General features: G+C 41.0%; 2 protein-coding genes across 2 annotated transcripts; one reads left to right on the forward strand and one right to left on the reverse strand.

Moving 5' to 3' along the window:
• Nucleotides 1-932: 932 nt before the first annotated feature.
• Nucleotides 933-1,689, reverse strand: LOC131209409 (cuticle protein 16.5-like). The gene is made up of 2 exons (XM_058202475.1): nt 1,603-1,689; nt 933-1,536 (listed from the first exon to the last, which is right to left on the reverse strand). The coding sequence occupies exons 1-2, from the start codon at nt 1,612-1,614 to the stop codon at nt 1,168-1,170; spliced, it is 381 nt and encodes a 126-aa protein (XP_058058458.1). The 5' UTR covers nt 1,615-1,689; the 3' UTR covers nt 933-1,167.
• Nucleotides 1,690-7,887: 6,198 nt separating this feature from the next.
• On the forward strand, nt 7,888-12,288 carry LOC131209090 (vertebrate ancient opsin-like). Its single transcript, XM_058202076.1, has 6 exons — nt 7,888-8,017; nt 8,081-8,263; nt 8,627-8,786; nt 10,048-10,243; nt 11,426-11,558; nt 11,627-12,288. Exons 2-6 carry the CDS (start codon nt 8,102-8,104, stop codon nt 12,266-12,268), a joined length of 1,293 nt encoding a protein of 430 aa, XP_058058059.1. The 5' UTR covers nt 7,888-8,017; nt 8,081-8,101; the 3' UTR covers nt 12,269-12,288.
• Nucleotides 12,289-20,877: the final 8,589 nt, after the last annotated feature.

Below are 20,877 nucleotides of genomic sequence, written 5' to 3' on the forward strand. Positions count from 1 at the left end.
ATCGTCGTTGGTATTTTGATAAGGTAGTCGAATGTTTTTCCAGCACCACGCATGTTTTCATAGGCCAAGCTTTGCGAACCAACATTTTCCTGGTTCTTCGACTCCGAAACCAGTTCAATTGCGAATTCAGAAAATGCCACTTCCATATGATTTTAGACCTAAAACAAATCATGCGTGGAAAGCGTTTTTCATCAAATGATTCCAGTTTTTCATTTCAGGGATGTAACTTTTAAATTGGAGACTCCTTGAAACAAGTGTATTGATGTTCAGAAGGCTATACTGAATAAAAAGTGTATTTCAAACCATAAAAAACTGTTTTTCATGTCTATTATAGGAACTTATTCAAAATTGAGCCCAGTATGTTTTTGTTTTGTTTCAGCAGCTTAACGAGGTTTTATACTTATAGTAATTGCTACTATACAGATTTCGTATTATGGAAGAATGAAACAGAAGAATAGCGAGTTATTCTTTATCGTGTGCTGATCGTGCAGAGGGAAAACATCACGCTTTCCTATTTTCGTTTGTGTAACTTGTAATTTTCAGTTTTGTTATTTCATTAATGCGTCTCTTTATGCAATAAAATTTGTAGGTAGTTTTATTTTGAACTCAGTTGCTTTGTTTATGTGTGCTTGATAAATGAAGATTTATCGGGGTAATTGTATAATTAGTCCGAATCCAATAGACCGTGTGCTTGCCGTAAGTTTTACGGGATGTTACAAAATTATTCAAAATCACGTTAAGATTGCTTACGAGTAGAATTTAGAATTGTTAGCCTTAGTTACATTGCCTTGGTATGAATGAAGGAACGCACAGAGATGTATTGTTACTAACTTAAAAATTTTCATTCAATTTGATGCACTGTCATTAATTGATACTGATGCCTTTTGGATGGAAGAAGCCGATCGATGGATGCAGCGAAGATAATCGCGAATAGGAACGAATCACTGTGCAGTTTGTTATGAAATTTTATTTCATAGTTTGAAATGGCCGTTATTTGCTCGCTCGTGAAAAGTATTCGTGCGTAAAGAAATTCTCACACAAATCCGTTTCCACCGTTGCTACAAGGCGTGTAGTTAAATGCAAAAACTCGTTATCATTCTTACATATTCAGAATCGCTATGATTGCTGGTCCGTATCGTATCTTCAAGGATCACAATGTTTTGGTTTTTACCATCCATGGTACGATGGCGCATATTTGATGAGTGGGGCCGAGTGTGCCACAACTGGCGCGGAGTGGACGTAGGACACAACTGGTGCCGGTGCCGCATACTTTACAACCGGAGCTGCCGCAACTACAGGAGCGTGAACTTGGTGGAAGGTGGCGTAACTGGTAGCAGCTGGTGCTATTGCTTTAACGATCGGTGCAGGAGCTACGGCGTACTTCAGAACCGGCGCTGGAGCAGCATGCACGACCGATACGGCCGGTGCCGCGTATTTAACAATCGGAGCCGGCGCTGCCGCGTAAGCTGCGTAAGAAAGTCCATCACCGTAGAAACCAGGAGCGCCCCGCACTACGGCAACCAGTCCCAAAAGTATCTAAGAGAAAGTTGAGATTAATTAATAACGCCCATCAGCCAATAACACAGGGCAAAAACCACTTACTAGAAACTTCATGATGAAATCTTTCGTTAAACTTCTGAATGATGCACAATAAGCCACCTGAGCTAGGTTCCGAGTGCTTAGACCGATGATCACTGAATCGACTAGTAATCGACCCGCAAAGCGCTTTTATACATCCGCTTGTAGTCCGGATCGTGACGCGAATCAAGGGCCCTTGGCATGCCACTGGACGCACGGTCGGTCGGAACCCTCAAGCGGGAAATACACACTGGTTCCGAAGAAAATTCACGACCACCGCTAACGACGACCGATGTACGCAAGCCGAATGTCCTAATGTGGAATGTTACGCTTTTTGTAGTTCGTTGCTAAAGCGCACCTTCGTAACGGACAACACACTGTTGTCGGCAGTTAGTATACTTGGCAAAGATGGAAGGGGAATTAACCATCTGAGTGGATGATCTTCGATGACAGCTACACTAGGCCAACCGTTAGTTGCTAGTACTGGGACAGCTTTTGCTACCTCCGTTGTCCCACGAAGCATATAAATCATTCCAAAAGACTGCGCTCTATTGACACAGATTGGCGGTGCAGCACTCTGCAATGCAACAGATTGGATGCACCAGACGAAGAAGGGATCGATGTGGTGGCGCTGTGAAGAATTTTATAAGCTCTACCACGACCTCCGGCTTGGCGGTCGGGTCGCCGTAAAAAGTGAACCGTTGCAAGGCCACCGAGGATCGTCGATGGTGCACAGTTTGTTGTTCTCGACGGAATGTCTATGGTCTCGCGTTGAGTAGGCGGTGTGCAGTGCAGGAGGCCATTCTACTACTGCTAAAGCTTTTATTCCTAATGAGGGAACCTAGGGAAGACCATTATCTTAGATTTGCTCACAGTTTTATGATTGTAAAAATTCGCTTATGTTTAATTTTTAATAAAAAAGACATCAAAGTAATTTGCGTAAGTCTAAGTTATGCTATTGCTTTAGATGACACATTTTTTAAGGACTGTGGCAGGATCCCAAGCTAAACACCTCCAATTTATATAAAAAATAGGATAGAAAAGCTGCCGTATAAAGCGGGAAAAATGTACAAAACTTTTGCGGAAAACATTATCTTTTGAGAATAGGCTGGCTCACCTCAGGTGACCATGGGGCGATCTTAAGGGACACTGTGAAGTGAGAAGAAGACCGATAAAAATCCCGTCGAGGAAGAGGACAGTTAACGGGTAGACGGGGAGCAGCGAAGAGCGTGAGTTGCAATAAACTTTACCATCAAAATTGCTATCACTTTTTAATGTAAATATGGCAATCCATTTATTCAATCTGCATTTCATTTCCTGCACTTCTTTAAAGGATCGTCTTTGTTAACTAAAAGTAGAAAAATGTTTAATAAAGGCGAGGCGATGTTTTTAGATTTATTTTAATAGTGAATTCAGCGCAACAATAAATGTGGAACAATAAAACTCAGAATTCTATTAAACTAGCATGTTAGCTTGTAAACTAGCTTGTAGTTTGTTACGCTCGTCGTTTTCACACAGCTGGTGCACTTGGGAACTTTCATTGTAGAAAGTCCTCAAGTTCAATGACTCAATCTGGATGAAAATTATTGCCGCACTATGCCAAAATCCATTATTTCTGTTTCTTGAGTAAGTTAACTCAAACATAGCTCTCGCTTTCAATTCTTTCACTTTTTAAGAAATGTAGTCAGTTGCAAGTTTGCAAAAACATAAAATGCATTTTTTGTTCGCATGTACCATGGCGAACTATCATTACCGAAAAAGATTTTATTTGAGTTGTAGTTCTAATTTGCTTGCATTGCATGTAGGATCCAAATGCGAGAAGTTTAATGCTCTAGAACTTTGTCTGCTCTAATCCACCTAAATGCCTTAAAAGGTTCTCACCGGTATTTTATTTTTCTGAATAATTAACTGCTTAGTTCAACAGAAGACTAAAAGCAGAGCATATGTAACCTTTCGCCATATGCCAACTTTCGAGAAACTAGTGAAACATTCCTACATTCCTGCGAACTGAGGGCTTTGTTGATTTTCTAAACTCGCAAAAGCCACCTTCCGAGGCAAGAACATTGCCAACTTTTCGAAGCTCGTTAAACTTTTCTGCATATCATATGTGTTCAGTTAACTAACATATCTTCTTGGGAAAATACATTTCTGTCAGAACGAGTAGTAAATGTTTGAACTATGTTGAATGTTTTGGCATTAACACGATCTTTAACAAAAGTGGTTGTATATTAGAATCAAACCTAATCGAATGTAATCTGATTAAATTGAAAATATTCCGTATTCAACAGGTAAGAAATAAGCAATAAAACACGTAAAGAACACCTTCAACTTCCAACTATCAATTTCATGGTTGAATATCAAAAAGAATGGCTTGCCCATGATTGCAAGCATTATGGCAGCAATGAAAAGTGATGTAAAGAATCATTTAATTGGGATTTCCACGTTTTGGTCATCCACGAAAGAGGTAAATCAAACCGCAAGTGTAAAACTGGTTGAGAGCATCCGTTCTTGAAGCGTCCTGGCGTTACTTATGAGCAAAAGCTGTATTCGTTTGCGGCGGGCGATTAATTGAAGTTCATTTTAGAACAGTGCCAATCAAGTGAAAATTGAGGTAGAGTGAGGTTAGTTTACATTTTGGTTCTCATTAAATTTAATTATAACTAGCTATTGCTTTTAATGAATAGTGCTCATTACGTGTTGCTACTGGTCATACGATCCAGGGTTCTTCGAAAACCGTAACATGTACTAACCATCTTCAAGTTATCATCAATAAAAAATTGAATTTGTATTAATACTTGTCAAACATTGAATGTGTAAGTTGTTCATTAACGGAGTAACTTTTCTTAATCCTCCGGTTTTCGAGTTCCATAATGTTAAAGATGGATTGACGCTATGTAGATTGATCATTGCCATTGAGTTAAGCTGACCAAACAACGCTTTAATTGTCAAAGTGTTGTCAATGCTTTTTTTTAAATAAATTTATTTAGTTTAAGTATATTTACTAAATTAGGATAAATTTTTGTTATCATCACCTAATTTGATGATTGATTTTTACGAAGTGTTTTTCATCAATATATTCAAAATACTTCATCTTCATAATATACTTCATTTTGGTTTATCAAGTTACCATTGGGCTGTTTGTCGACAGTCAGGTAGATCTATAAACAAGTTTTACAGTTTTATCTTTGTAAGGATTTTACCATGACAAAGAAACTCCCTGAAGTATTAAAAGTAAGTAAAATATTCTTAAGTTAATGATCGGCTAAAAAGATTTAGAAATTTCGTGTGGCACAAACGATCTTTTTACTACGTGGTACACAACGGATGTATTTTGAACAAAACTGCATAAGTGTGGATAGCTGGAGCATAATTTGAATTGGACGAAATTGAAGACATTGTTTTACGAACTGTGAAAGCCACTGTGACTTCGGCCTGCCATGAAGGTCCGCTGAAAAATCGGCTTTAAATCAGAAGAGCTTGGGAGGGTGTTACAAATGTCAAGGATGTTGAGGGCAGCATCCGTTTTCGTATAAGGGTCCAATGTACCATTTATTTTTTTCTTTCACAGCGAGGATGACTGTACTCGACTACTTATGCTTCAATGTACTCTGACTTAACTGTCAACCCTTCGACATGAGAGCTACTACGAAGAGACTGACGACAAAACCGAGAAACCATAAGAATGACAGCGTACCAGTCCCACAATGGCATCAGCTCCTCGAGTTCGCGTAGGTTGTATGGCGCAGAATGCAATACATACATTTTGAACAAAGTTTAACATGCGCCTCTGGGCGAAAATTTTTAATTTGTTGACCATGCTGTGGAAGAAGAAATCAAGGAAATAATTGTTTCATTATGTTTGGTTCGTTCTGAATATTTTGGTTCTGTTCTATTCTATGACAAATGATAAAGACTATTTCTTGTTATAAATCATGATAATATATGTGGTCGAGAAAATGATTTTATAAGTAATCTTTTCCTTTAAAAAATCTTCTTCTTTTTCTTCTTTAACCATCGCTGAGCGGTCTTGGCCTGCACCAGAGACAATGTTAATCTCTGTTGCACTCTGCAATGGTTTGTTGGCCCGGCGCCAACCCCCTTGTCACGCCGATATCAGAAATCGAAACCATGGCCAGATGACGAGCGTTATCGACTGTTCCAATACATTAGTATTTTTGGTTGAAAATCTAGTTGGAAGGATTAGTAGTTTAACGGCTTCTTTTCAAATTTTGGCTTTTGGATCTACGCATATCTTAAGCGTGATATGTTAACGATTTAAAAGTATAACAGCGATGTCGATGTCGATGGTGATGTCTTAAAGTATAACAGCAACGAAAGTTCAGCGATGACTTTCAATAACTACAATCGAGCAAAATCCAAGCGTGGTTTAGGTAATCTTTCAATTAATTATCAAACTATGTTGGTAATTACGAGTGCGATACACTTGATGTACCGAAATACGAACATTTTCGTACCGCCGATTTCACGTACCACGAAATCGATGATACAGGAATTCCTGTGTCATAAAGCAGCATCACCACGCAAAGCATACAGAATTCATGAGATGAGTGACTCTGCAGCTTCCGGAGTTCATCTTCGCACTCACCAAAGATGATCATGCACGAAGCCGAAGGGATGACTATGGGGAAAAGACGGTCATAAACCACCTGTAAAAAGTGAGAAGTTTAGTGATGTTTAAGGAGGCGCCTGGTTTCTATGTAATGTATAAAATGGCCGTACAAAACACATTGCCCTTTTGAACTTTATATCTTTTCTAGAGAGAAAAATTTAGAAGACCCGAAAAATAGCAAGGACCCTAAAATCAGTTCTATTACATTGGGTTATTTACATTGATTCATGTTTTGCGTGATGAACAGTGATAAATCATTATTTAATACGACGATCAATCATAATAATGGGTGATTTATCATACTCGAACGCGTGTATTACACATAAAATGCTGAATTTTATCAAAACACATGCAAAGAAAACATAAATGTTGAAAAAAGACCGTATATTCTTCCTAAACCAATATATGTCCGCCTATTCCATTCTAATTTCCCACAGTGCGATGTAGTTTCAGCCCTAAGTTGGAGTAAACGAACGACACGTGGGACTCATTCTTGTGATCGTTGGGAGTTTTATAAGAGCAACCAGAGCCAGATATTTCGTTTTCGCTGAAAGCTCTCATTGATGGTAGTAAAGAGATAAGGAATAACACGTGGGTGCCGACGGACAGTATTTATCAGATGTACTCCATATCTGTCAATTCAGTAGTCGGCTGGAATCTGCGAGAAGTAGACGCATTTCCGCTATTTGCAAAATTCTTGAAAACGAAAGTGCCTGTTTGGTGCTGCGGGTCCATCTTTACTGGAACGGTAGAAATGGAAAGTGAATTAAAGTTCACTTTCCCAATAGATGTGACTTTAAGTTGAGAGTGAAAAACAGGAAATGGTTCACTGTGTTGTGATAGCTTATTGCTGCTGCATTCGCCCACAATGGTCAATTATTGAATTTAGATATAATGAAATTTGTAAATGAGTCAGTGATTGTGTCTAGAAGAACAATATGTTGCCTAAAATATTGTAATGTGTAATCAAAATTTAAATAAGTTTGATATTTACGGTGAGTGAAGCTATAATGGTTGTGATTGAGCAAAATATGGTTTTATTCAATTCGCTGAAGGAGACGCGGATGAAGGCGTGAAAAGCAAAATTGGAATCTCTGAGACGACATTTACAATTAGTCGTCGTCAATTAGAAAACAGTGCTTATATTCATTTGTTGTGACCATAGAAGTGTGGACGGAGTAGTCAATTATTGTCTTCTTTCACTTGTCTGAGAATTGTGTTGAATTTGCTTACAGCAAAAGTGTAATTGAAGGATAACAAAAGAAACTCATTAAGGTAATATTACCTTGAGATATTACAGGTTACCAGTTACGAGGTACGATGTTTTCTGCTCTTCGTTCTTTTTTGGCTATTACACATTTTTCCCTTGTAGAATACAAGAGGCATAAAGTATGCTTCTCCAGTCAATTGTAACCAGTTTAAGACTCCTCAGTCGGTTTGAGTTTGCATACTAATTACATAAATTTAAGACAAGGTTGTGTTTCCCGCATCGCAAACACGTATTAGTCTTAAAACTCCAACCCGCTGCGATAGAGCTATAGAGCCCGGAAGGCAATGTTGTTCAGTGTAAATTAAACAATGTTCTACAACACACTCTCCGTGAAAGACTGTCCTGAGCATAAGTAAACTTGGCTAATGGTGCATAATCGTTAATTCAATGATGGAATTTTCTTTGACAGCTCAGTACCTATAATGCATCGCCATCATTAAGTCCAATGGCCATCCGTTGTCATTAGAACGAGATTATTTGTCTTCAGCAGAATCGGGAGATTGAGTAGTGTTAATGACTGACAGGATAGTCGGTAAATAGTAGGTGTACCATCGGTTTCTTAACAAGTGTCAACCCACCTTACTGCTCCGTCCTACGTACAGAAAGATGTTGCAGCACCGAAGATGAGTGAGAATGCTTCTAATGTGGCGTTCTCCACAGCAGAGTATGGAGAGTTGATGGCTCCATGGGCGTATAATGCTTCCGCCGTAACGTTGTTCTTCATTGGGTTCTTTGGATTCTTTCTCAACCTCTTCGTAATTGCATTAATGTGCAAGGATATGCAGGTGAGTGTCTAATCCGTGTTCTGATTAGTAGGCAAATTAGCTCGATTTGTCAAATTAGCTCGATTTGCCTGCGCGCAGATGGGTTTCTGTCAACTTGGCAGTTACGAATGGCACAGACTGCGAGAATTTGGAAAATTTATTCGCAATGGGAAATGGATTCTATCAATACCTGATCAAAAGTATACACTGCGTTAGTTGTACTTGCAAGTGACACTCGCGCATGTTACAGATTTTAAACATGCGCCGTGGAAGATTTTAATTCAGCCTCTAAACAGGGCTAGTGGTCCTGTCCTGCAATAGATACTCTCGCCCTGTTTGATAATTAAGCGTAAGTTTTCTCATATTAAACTCCTTTCATTTCAGCTGTGGACACCAATGAACATCATTCTCTTCAATCTGGTTTGCTCCGATTTTTCTGTGTCTGTCATAGGAAATCCTCTTACGCTTTCTTCAGCCATTTCACATCGATGGATATTTAGCAGAACGCTATGTGTTGCGTATGGATTTTTTATGTCCTTATTGGGTAAATTCTGTTTCAATGTCTGCAGTTTTATATTCCCCGCTTCTCCCAATTATTCCCAGCAGTGGAAAAGTTGTATGAAAATTGAAGAAACAATGTTCACACTTTGCTATTGATTATAGAAAACAGAAAACTTGATTACAGGTAAAGGACCTAATGTAAATTATATGTTGCTATTGCACTTTGCTAAAGAATATTATCACTTTGAAAGGTAAAGGTATTGTGTGCCGCTCATTGTTGAATTATAAAACAAAGCAACATTCTGGCTCAATTATAAAGCTTTTATGTAGACTGTGACATTGGGACACTTATGAAATCAAATCATACGTACAGTTATTCGGAAAGTTTCTTCACTCCAAAAATAGTAATATGAATTAAGCTTAATGGTTTGGTTTATCGTTATTTATAAATGAGCGAGAGGCCAATAGAACAGTTCATTAAATGTAAGCTGTAGTGAGCAATATTCAGAATGTATATTGTATTTGATCGAAATGCCAAATTTCACCAAAGCGTGTAGGCGTGTGTAGTCGAACATCTTAACGAATACCTTCGAGATGCTATGCATGTTAAAATTGCTACCGTGGAAGAATAAAGTATTTGACGTAAATGCTACATTCATGTTCATATGATGGGCACTAGGAACCTCCGAGATAGGTAGAAGGAGCTTCTACAGCATTTCTGTCTTTTAATCCCCGCCCAGAAGAGCTTGCTTCATGTTCTATGCTTTCCGTGTTTTCCTGAAAAAGGTTTTTCAAGCTTGAAGATGTGGTCCTTCTGAATCGAAGTGGCGCTGGGTTTTTCGATTTTTTCTTAGCATCGACAGGAAATGCGATGGGACAAACACCAGGGAATAGACGAAGACTTTAGTAAAATCCGTGGCTTGATGTTGGTTCTGGCTAGATGAAATGTTAAGACTGTATCTCATTGATGTCAGGCTGTTTTTGGCTTTGCAATGGGTGTATTCTCACAAATGTAGCCTGTGGCACTAACACTTTGTCCTAATTGTGAAGATCCGAGAAAAGACGGAGAAGGGCTGTAAATATAGAGCAATCGATGGGGCCTTCCTCATTTGATTTCTCCGAAACCGAAACCCTTGTTAAATTCTGTTTGACAAACGTAACGAATCAATCATTTTTTCTATGGTTTGGATCGATCAGACTAACCAGTTACTGACGCAGAGTTGGTTAACACTCGATTTATAAGTGCAACGCGTTAACGTATTCCACAGACAAAACCTAATTAACTTTGGTTTCAATTTTCCCAGGAATAACTTCGATAACGACACTGACGGTGCTATCCTACGAGCGCTTCTGCCTCATCAGTCGTCCATTCACCTCTCGTAACTCATCTAGAAAAGGCGCGATGCTGGCAGTTCTCTTCATTTGGAGCTATTCGTTTGCGTTAACATCGCCCCCTCTATTTGGGTGGGGCGCGTATACTCAGGAGGCAGCAAACATTAGGTAGGTGTAACGAGTGCGAATATAGGCTTTTCGGAGAGCAATCTCTCGATGTAACTTCACCAGAACCGGTCAATTTCTCCAATTTCAAACGCATTCGAGTTGATTTCAGTAGTCGCAACAATCGAAACATTGAACGCATCGTCAAGTGGTATTAATGTGCTTGCTGCGAACTATCTCGCCGCAATATGTCCACACTAGAGAGTTCTAATTTAATTAAACATCATTTTAATCAATTTGGCAACAGTACTGTTCTATCACTCTGCGTTTAGGAGCACGAGTAGCAATAACAACCTCACCTGGATGATGACGTGCCGACATGCGCTGTCGTAACTTTGTTTCCACATCCATCATATTGTGTATCAATTCTATTTGATACTCCGAAACCTATTATTACCGAACTGCTCGGAAACTTCCGAGAAGTACCTCGGCGTCAATCCCTAGGCTCGCTATTCAAACAACGTTTACAATTACGTTCGTAGGACAGTATCACAACAAAGTCTTCGATTTCACGACAACGGCCGAATGGCGCTGAGCGTTCCAATGACAAAGTTTCTCTGATAAGTCCCTTATTGACCACCTGTATCTAGGAAGTGAAGCATGCCTTATCCTCGATGGTCCCTAGTTCGTCTGCCTACGACTAGGCCAACGATTTGAATTATTCAGTGCCACGTTGTCCTTATCACACAATTTATAGTTTTTTTCTTATCTGCCAACAGTAAACAATAAGGCTGCCGTATGGGCATACGAGATGAGGGTTGAGCATATGTTTCAATCCGTTACATACGACATACCTGGGAAAAGTATGCTGGAGCTGGAGATTGAACGCGAAAATCAATCGAGATTCTGTTTGACTTCCAGCGAATTTTCTCAATGATTTCGAAGGTCCAGTTTCCCTATTCCAGGACTGTTTTTACGGAATTATTATTATTTTTTTTGACAAAATGGGGATTGATTATGCTAAGCAAATCGGGTCCACTGCAGTGGAACATTTTCTCGATAGACGACATACTGCTTGCCCCATATCTTCTCAGGGCATTACAGATGTTCTAGCTTAGTTTATGAGAAAAGGTCAACAGGTTGGAATTGAATCAGAGTAAATACACGTAGCCCAGGGAATTGATTAGAATTGATTCAAACAAAATTCTAACTGCTTTTCTTTGAACCATTCGTTTAACAACTTAGCTGCTCTGTAAACTGGGAATCGCAAACGAAGAACGCCACAACGTACATAATTTTTCTGTTTGTATTTGGACTCGTCGTTCCTTTGGTAGTCATAATATGCAGCTATACCAGCATCATAATAAATATGCGAAAGGTAAGTTCCATGGCTAACGGGCTTGGGTCGTGGTTAGTTGAAAGACGATCGCAATATATGTTTCCTAGAACGCGGCACGGGTAGGACGCATAAATCGGGCGGAGATGCGAGTTACATCCATGGTGGCGGTGATGATTGCGGCTTTCATGATCGCCTGGACACCGTATGCCATCTTCGCACTCATCGAGCAGTTCGGTCCACCGGAAATGATAGGACCAGGGCTGGCAGTGTTACCAGCTCTAATTGCCAAATCCAGCATCTGCTACAATCCCATCATTTATGTCGGTATGAACACGCAGTTCCGAGCAGCACTTGGCCGTGTCCGGAGCAAGGGTACGCAGGACACGGAACAGAATACAACAACGATGCAACGAGAGCTGACCAAAAGCAGCCGCGATGTAATTGAATGTAGTTTCGACTTTTGTCGCAAAAAGAATCGCGTAAAGCTTAGTCTGGTAAAGCCAACAACGCCGCTGGGTGGATCTATGAATCCCTCGAATATCACGCAGCCAGACAAGGACTCGGAGCGATCTTCTGTCGACCAATCGATGCTGAACGTGGTTCACGATGAACCATCACGTGGCGACGCCTTTCCGGCAGCGCAAGATAAGAGTGCACGCTTCGTGCGCCCGGAATTCGAATTATCTGTGATCAATAGCGGAAAATCGATTTTGATTAAATCGAAACATTTTCGGTCCAATCTAGTGTAAGTAAATACCGCGTAAAGAAGTCCAGTAAAGCTTGGCTCCAATTTTGAATTAGTCTAGCGGTTTGAAAACTTGCGCTTAATAGTGTTTAGGTGCAATCAAACCAGGATGTTACTCGATCCGTTTAACCAAATCATTCAAATAATGCACTTCATATACAATTTCACTCTGAAAGTGCATACAGTGAGAGATTTCATTGCACGTAATGCTATCGAGATTTGCATTTCCTTTCAAACCAGACCCAATATGAAAAATGTTAGTAATACCTTTTCATAAACTATTTACTCGTAACTTTTCATAACATTACTTATGCACAAAAAAGCATAGTGTGAAGACAGGAAACGATAGAAATGTAATAACATCGAGCTTCTTCACGAATGTGAATTTATATTCGTGAATCAATTCACTACACGTGAACTTATCTGTAATATTATCACACTATACCTGTTGGGATTATTAGATGGAACGGACTTCCATGTTGCGATGGGTGGTTCAATTTTAACACGTTGACGGTAACTGTCTTGGTTGGAAATATTTGGTATCTTGCTGTAATGAAATAAATGCTAATAATCGTAATGGTTACTTTTACCTGTCGTGTAATTGAGCATGGTGTGACATGGAGAATTCTGAGAAGGTTTACTAGCGTATTATAATTGAAAACTGTGAGTATGTCACTATGCATAAGACTAGAAATGAAAGCGTAAAATGATTGTTTAAATTTTGTGGCGGTGCATGTTCCGAACAATATTGGGCAAAAGACGACCAAACAATACACTGCGTTTATTGCTTATCCCAAATGGAAAACAGAATCAAAGAAGACTCATTGGTGTGATACTGGACTTATGGAATTTCATTGACAGTTGATTTAAAATATTTGAATTGCCTTCAATACTTTTCTACTAATGAATATTTTCCTTTATCCAGTGTTACTTACCTATAAATAAGTGTGACATATCTTTAAACAAATGAATTGTAGATGGATTGTAGACGACATCAAAATCTACACTAATATTGGTGTAGCAAGTAAAATGGAAATTATTTTGACAGTATTGTCTGGTTGTTGAACAAGTGTTGGATTTTCAGTTGTATATTCAAGAAAATAAAATTTATTCCATACGAAAAAAAGGTAATCCTTTCACCAATATACATTGTTACCGGTCGATTCAAGGTTCGTATATTTCCTATGCTTTGTCCTGAGTTTGCTTGTTTGTTCCACAAAGTGATTATGATTGATTCAAATTTGTACATGGTAAAAGAAGGAAATTGTTCAACGGCAAAAGGTAAGGAAAAGTTCATTACGATGGCGTTCGATACAAGAATGCCGAGGAAGCTGGAGATCCGTCAATGGTCGTTAAACATCAAACCCAAAATTCCTTTCCTGATTCGTATGCTTCACTGCAAATTTTCTTTTTATGATCGCACATCACTTCGCACAACACGATTCGTAAATTGATTTTTCATGTGTTTCAAAAAGTACGGATTCCGTGTAGATTGCCAACTGCCAACACTTTGTGAGTTCGTTTCATCTATAGACACAGAAATGGCCCCATCTATAGCGGTGATGGTTCTACATTACATTACAGCACTGATAAGTGTATAGACTTTTACCGACATTGGATATCAAGATAAACAATTGGCAAGAAAACATTTTTTTGAGTGGCTCAGTATTTTTGTATTTTTAGAACGGCGCAATACGAAAAACAATAATGTGAATAATGCGCCTATAATGCTGCAATTTGGTGTTCGAGACCACAACCGAGTTTTGCTCCTCGGAATGCTCTAGACCAGCCAACCATAGGGGTATTTATTAAAACAATCCGGTTTATGAAAATAAAACCAGGTAAATTACAATATCTTAAGCAAAGCAATAGGTAAGAGAAAATAAAAGATGTACAAACACACTTCAAAATTCAGGGCCGAAGCTATCTGCATTTCGATGCCATTTCTCAACGAATTCCTTATGGATTATATGCGCATAGTTCAACAAAAGCGTAAATTGTGTAATATTTAGTATTGCAACCGCGTAGTGCAGCAACCACACCAATGAATAACTTTCGGCATCACACTCTGTAAGCACAATGATTGCATGCAAATCTATGAATGTGGCGAACGCAGACGCTTTCCAAACATAGCTATGACTAATATGTTCTATCCTTGGATAGCGATGGATGTTGGATGTTGCTCTCTCAGATGGAAACTTTATGTTCTACATATTTGTTTTAAAACTGTGCATCTTTCCGGATCCTATCGCTTGCACAAGCTTTGGCAACACTTTTAGTACAACCCCAAGATGCAGCAGGTGGTAATCATCTCCTACCAACACGTGTCCTTCACGATGTCCTCCAGCGGTAGATCCATCAACGGGCTTGTATGTAGTTGGTGGCGATACCGCACCGCCCGGTTCAGGTATTTCCCTCTAAAAAGTCGTTACCGAGCCGTGCGGGGATGGCGTCCGGGTTCTCGGAGTAGTATGAAGTGATGTTATTTACCTTTTGTCCACTTTTTGGGCACGCATTGAACGCGGTTGAAGGTCTTGTTCCTGTAACATATAAATGAAATAGAATACAACATGGAAATATGGAACCTTCCAACTTACAGCCTTACCTTTCACGAAAGCGTGTGCAGCGACGTCGTAACTACCCGCGGTCCAATCCCTCGAATATCAAACAAATCGCGCGCTTGCAGAACAAACGGGCGCAGGAACGTTTCACGGTGAGGGTTGCAACGGCTCAGCTGCAGGTTCATTTTCGCACAGTAGTATCACCTAAGCACGTTTACACCAAAATGCCATGGAGGTCTCCTGGAGCGACACCTCATCAATGTCGTGTGAGCGTTGGTGTTTGAAAAATTTAGTGTGATTTCCTTTTCTGTAATGTGTAAAATGTAACGTCATGTTCCAATGTGTAACTAGTCCCTACTTATCTACTTACCTAGATCACCATTCCAGTAGCAGCCCTCCTGTCGGCGTTCAATCGTTATTGGCTCACTTGTGTCTCCAACACGGTACGCGCATCTTTGGGCATCTCGGGGACATCAACTGAAACTGCACGAAGCATTTGTTGCAGCATGCGGCGCTCGTTGTTGTCTGAACCAAACTCTTTCGCGACTAGTGCCAATCTTCGTACAGCTTCCTCGATTTTACGACGCTTTCCTTCGGGGACCATATTTAAGGATTCACGATCGGTTTGTAGATCAACCTCAACATCGCAGTCGCTGTAATATTCCGCCGCCATTTTAGACCTCTAAATAATGAAATATAGAATTCTGAATCATGTTGCTATAGGCAATTTTTGACTAATTTTTTCTCATCCGAAACCGGGAGATCATAGAAACCAGGTACAATTCCGAATGCCTCGGATATTAGCGACATATAGAAAAGCGGCGCGAGTTGTAAAGAATTCACTGTTGCTGCATGAGCAGACGGGCGCGACAAACAGTAAATATTGCGAAATAAGCGCTCGATCGCTAAAGAAAGAAAAACATTTTGAACCGATTGTCACCAGGTAGGCAGGTTGTTAATGGCATAAATAAAAATTCGCTTGGACAGGTCCAACTTGTCGAAAAGTAACAACACTGGTCCGGACTGGTTTAGCATCAAAAAACATATCCACACCCGATCATAGAAAAGCACCGAAGCCCACATGAGGAAGATAAATAAACAATACATAAACCAGCTAATTGCTTACAATAAAATCAGAATCAATTTGCGACTAGAACCGAAAGTGTTTCACTTTTTCCGCTCCCAGGCAAGAAACAGTTGGTACTCAAAGGGTTATCCCGGGACGGTCGAAAGATTGAGAACATGTTTGCAACGATATGATGTGAAAAATTGAGATGTGGTCCAAAATTCACCACCTTGCATTCAAAAAGCAAACATAACCAACAAACAGCGCTTTAAGTCCAACACAATAATCGGCTTCCAAATAAAAACTTTTCTTCATACCAATACACCTCACAAGCATCGCAAATTCACTTACCTTGTTCTTTTCAGTAGCTCACACGATTAGCACAAGATCACAAGATTTTCATAGAAGATTTTTCACAGAAGAACACACAGAAAATTTTTCCACTTACGCAGATTTTCGCGACTCCACAATTTTTCCACAGATATTCGAACGATATTGACAGCAACCTTTAAAATTAACGACAATTTAATGTATAATCTTGTTCTGTGATTAGCTCTGTGAGTCTGGGACTTGGCACGAATTCCTTCGAAAAGCACGATATTTCACATATTTCACGCAAAAGCATTTCCGGTATGTATTATTGTTATTGAATTCCGCAACCAGCAACCAGCTGCCGTTTGATTGTAAGGAACGTGGCATCTTGACGAGTTTTCTGGAGCGGCGATCTACTGATCGAGTGTTTCTCAATCAGCACACGATCCTGGCAAAGTTTGCCGACATATCCGGACTGGTTTACCTGCACCAAAGGAACGTTATACACCGCGCTTTGAGCCCGCCAACGTGCTGATCAGCGCCGACAATTGGTTGAAGTTGGCCGATTTTGGAATTGCAAAAATTATGCATGACAACGAGCCGTACCGTACGATCGTCGAAACACCACATGGCTACATGGTGAAGTTATCTGGTGAAGGTGAAGCTTTTTCCCGGCACTATGAAGTTCGAGTCCATCCAGACAAACTCGTGGCCATCGTTTAACGAAACGTTTTCCTTCCCGCTCGTCACTAGCCAAAAGTAAGTCAGGGTGGGTTGAACTTCAATAACGCAATTGATAAACTCAATGTTCCCCTGTATGGTGGCCAGGTCTTCGTTCCGAGTGAAGAAAACCGACCGGACGTTCACTGTTCACGCCACGGCAACGCCACACATGGCGCGTTCAGTCGTTTTGCTGATGGTGCCTTGGCGCATGCCGAGCCCAACGAACCAGGCAGGTTAGTTGTCTGTAGACACGCGCAGCTCTGTTCGGTAAGTCATCTGAAGATTCCCCGAAATGGAGAATTCGTAGCAAGCAGCAAGCGAATGTCATTGAATGTGAAACAACCTGCGCGACTTCATCACACCGGCACATGATTACTTGGATTGAAAAGCTTATTGTTAAGAATTTTAGAAATGTCGCAAAAATTTAATCGCAGCATGCGATGACATGACATTGATTTTGAACTACAATCGAAAGTCCACGAAAGCGATTTCATGAAACTGACATCGTGTCAGTGCGTAGACCCCCGCGAAACTGTTTTGTGCGGCCCGCGGCCACGTCCGCGGAGTATGTAATTATGTTATACCAGTCAGGATAGTCACCAAAAAATCACAAAAAATGCTTCTTGTCGGTTCAGCTGCCAACACAGAAGTGACCGATACGATTTATTTCAAATCCAAACCAAATAAATTGCATAAAATTTAATGAAAAAACATTTTCTTTGTGTGGTGCGGCCCGCAGACTAGCTGTTGCTTTCCACTGCGGCCCGCTGACTAGCTGTTACTTTCCACTGCGGGCCACATGCTAATATGAGTTTGTACGATGTACACGAAGCGTGGCGCTTTTACCAACGCTTGCATTCTAAGTGTTTGCCGATTGCAAGGGGCGTTGCGCGTTTGAGCGTACCGAAAGATCTGGTTTGTTTGATTGGTTGACCAATTGACCGGTGTGCTGCCACCGTCCACTTAGATTGCGGCCAAATGAGGGCGAAATACTGCTTCGCTTAATTAGTGCGCCAGGTACGGGTTTGCGATCAAGTTGTTTCGGTTGCGATTATGCACTCATGTTGCAAGCAGCCTCGTAGCAGCCTTGGTGTTGGTAGGTAGTTTGCCAGTATATGGATCCTGCATACGAGTATACTTCATACGGTAAAAGAAGCAGGCCAGGGTATGCCACTCTCCAGGTGAGGGTGGTCGCGTGGCCAAACTCGAAATAAAATGGTAAGTGAAGTAATGCAAAGCCATCAACCATTACTACACCTGGCCGTGCGGTGGTTGCTCTCATTACGACGTACAATGACAACGGATTCATGTTTTTCAGCCAGAAACTGCCAGAAACTGTTAACCTCCTACTGTTGACCGATGCTCACCCCATTTCCGAAAAGTAAGAAGCAATCAACGCTCAACATAATTACTTTGTTTGATAGCATGTGCGCACGTTACGATGTCGCTTGAAGCGGTAAACTAAGTAACAAGGAGCATAGGGTGATGAAAGTTTTGGGAGTTGTTTAGTTTTTCATTTTTACCTTGGGCTCATATGTTGTTTGCAATGTACATGCTGTGTTCACGTTAATGGTCCGCTTGATCCACGAATCAAGCCAACATGCCAACCAGCAGCGGAAATGGACGAGGTGGGCTGGTGAAAAATATACATTTTTATGATTGTTAACCAAAAATTCACCAGTCGGTATCGTTTCGCATGTGTGGGACAAATGTTGGTAGCGGTGGTAAGATAAACAGATAAACATTGCCAGAGAGCGAGCAGCTACGGTATATTTTGCTGACGAATTGAGTCGGACAGTCGAATGGGTTTCGATTTAACCTCATCACTCCGCTGCATTTTCATAAACAATTCCAAATGTTTGGTTCATCTGACATTTTCCCAGAAGCCAGGTTACGTAGTTTTAATGAAGCGTTAACGTTATCGGATTATCGGATTTTTAATTTATTTTCAAACTTTATGTATCATAAACATTGTTTAGCAACGATGTACATCGAAACTGCCCAAAATCAATCTATATCTATAATATGAGTACGTAGTAAGAACGGCCATAGGAGCGATATCGAATGGAATACTTACTTTTATATAAGTTACACAATGGAACAATTTACATTACTAGCTACTTCTTGTTTAGAAAAGAATACTAAGTACTACTAAACCATGTAGTGGATCAACTATATTTTACTGGTATGTGCTGTACGAATGAAAGCAAAAAAAGAAATGCAGAAATGTTCTTATTTTCAAATCATAAAACGTCAATCCAGTGCTTTTCGCATTCACATTTGCTGGTCAGCAAATTGGGTCTTTAATTTATCATTCTGCTTCGTTTGGCTTGTATTAGCATGCATTTACATACACAACCAAGTAATCAGTCACTTTCGCTTCCTTTGACTCGAATTAGGCTACCGCCGATTTTCCATTTCTTTCGGGTCAATTTGCCGTGGATGTTAAAATTATTATTGCCACAAATTCTCCAGTCCTTCCCTTTGCGGACACCTACTGCCCATGATGGGTTTGTGGCTGTATGCGCAACCTTTATTCACGGTCGATCAATCGGTGTTTCCCGAGTAGCCAGCGTGAGTTCAGCGTGCTCTGTATCGTCTTTTTCTTCCCTTTCTACTCTGTCTTTCTATTTGAATTGCCTTTTTCTCAATGCTTCACTTTCTCACTTTTCCTTTCATTCTCCTTTGTTCTTTTCTTACCTAATGAAAATGTAGTAATCCCCCGAACAATGCAAAGGTGACTTTGTCGTGTTACATCGGTTGCCCGGGTAATTTTTTTCCGTCTTTCTGTTTTGATTTGGTTTTGAACTACTTTTACTACGGCGACTACTACCAACACTACCCCATACCCGATACACACACTGTCAGTTGGCTCCGATTTAGTCGATCTTCCGACGATCGAACTTGATCAATAATACGTCAGGGGGGTCCGGTACGCGATGTTTGTAGTGGTACGGCTGCGTGCTCATACGCACTGACCGATCAGCGGTCATCACCGGCCGTGTGCAGATATTATCTGTATTCGGGCAGCGTTCGCGCAGCTCGGCGGATGGCGCTTCTTAACCCCGGACAGCGGCATTTCCCTACGCGGGGTAGCTGCTTGGTGGGCCGTCACCGAAACCGTGCGCTTTCAGTTTCGATCGCACCGCGGACGATTGCGGACGTAGACGTTTCTGCTTGCCGAGCACGACACTTTCCAATTTTCGGCCTCTCGGATCCTGTTGGTTTCAATTGGTGTGTTTCCAGCATCCTTTCCAGGCTTACGGAGAGATACTCGGAGCAATGCGGACCATTCCATGCCGGCTACCGGCACACCGTTCGAGCAGTCAGTGAATCGTTTCAAAAGGGAACATACACCATTCAGCCCGACAGTGGATCGTAAGATACCACACGTGCGATAAGAAAACAATTGTCACAAAACACTCACAAGTGACAGTGAACCATTACGCCTGCTCCGAGCACCGGCCGCTGCAGTAGAAAGTGAAGTCACCCAAGGTTGCACGAATCGTTGAAAGAGTCCTGTTGAATCGGTGCAGGCAGCGATTGTGCAACCGCCAAGATTTGAAGCGGAGCCAAGGAGGCCGAAAAGTGTATCGCAGCTGTTCAGCATCCCAGGAGGCCGTGTGGTTAGGGGTCCGCTTTGGTCCGGACCAGGAACCGCCAAAGTTCGGAACTACCACCGGAAGTGTGATCGTTTAGGGAAAGTGTCCGACACCCTACGCTGCGCGCATGAAAATTATCGTTTGATCGATCGTCCACCGCAGGAAGCGAGCGTGCGTGTGCACGGTTGTGTGTTTGTGTGTGGGTGTGTGTACTTCTATGTGCGAGGTTGCTGGTGCTACCGTGAGTGCTCCGTGAAGGAACCCGAATTTCATCGACCGAAAGTCGCCAAACCTCCAAATCGCAAGCCCCAAGCCGTGCATTTCGTACGGTTTTCGGCCCCATTCACGC

Source organism: Anopheles bellator, chromosome 2 (assembly GCF_943735745.2).
Source record: "Anopheles bellator chromosome 2, idAnoBellAS_SP24_06.2, whole genome shotgun sequence".
NCBI lineage: Eukaryota > Metazoa > Arthropoda > Insecta > Diptera > Culicidae > Anopheles > Anopheles bellator.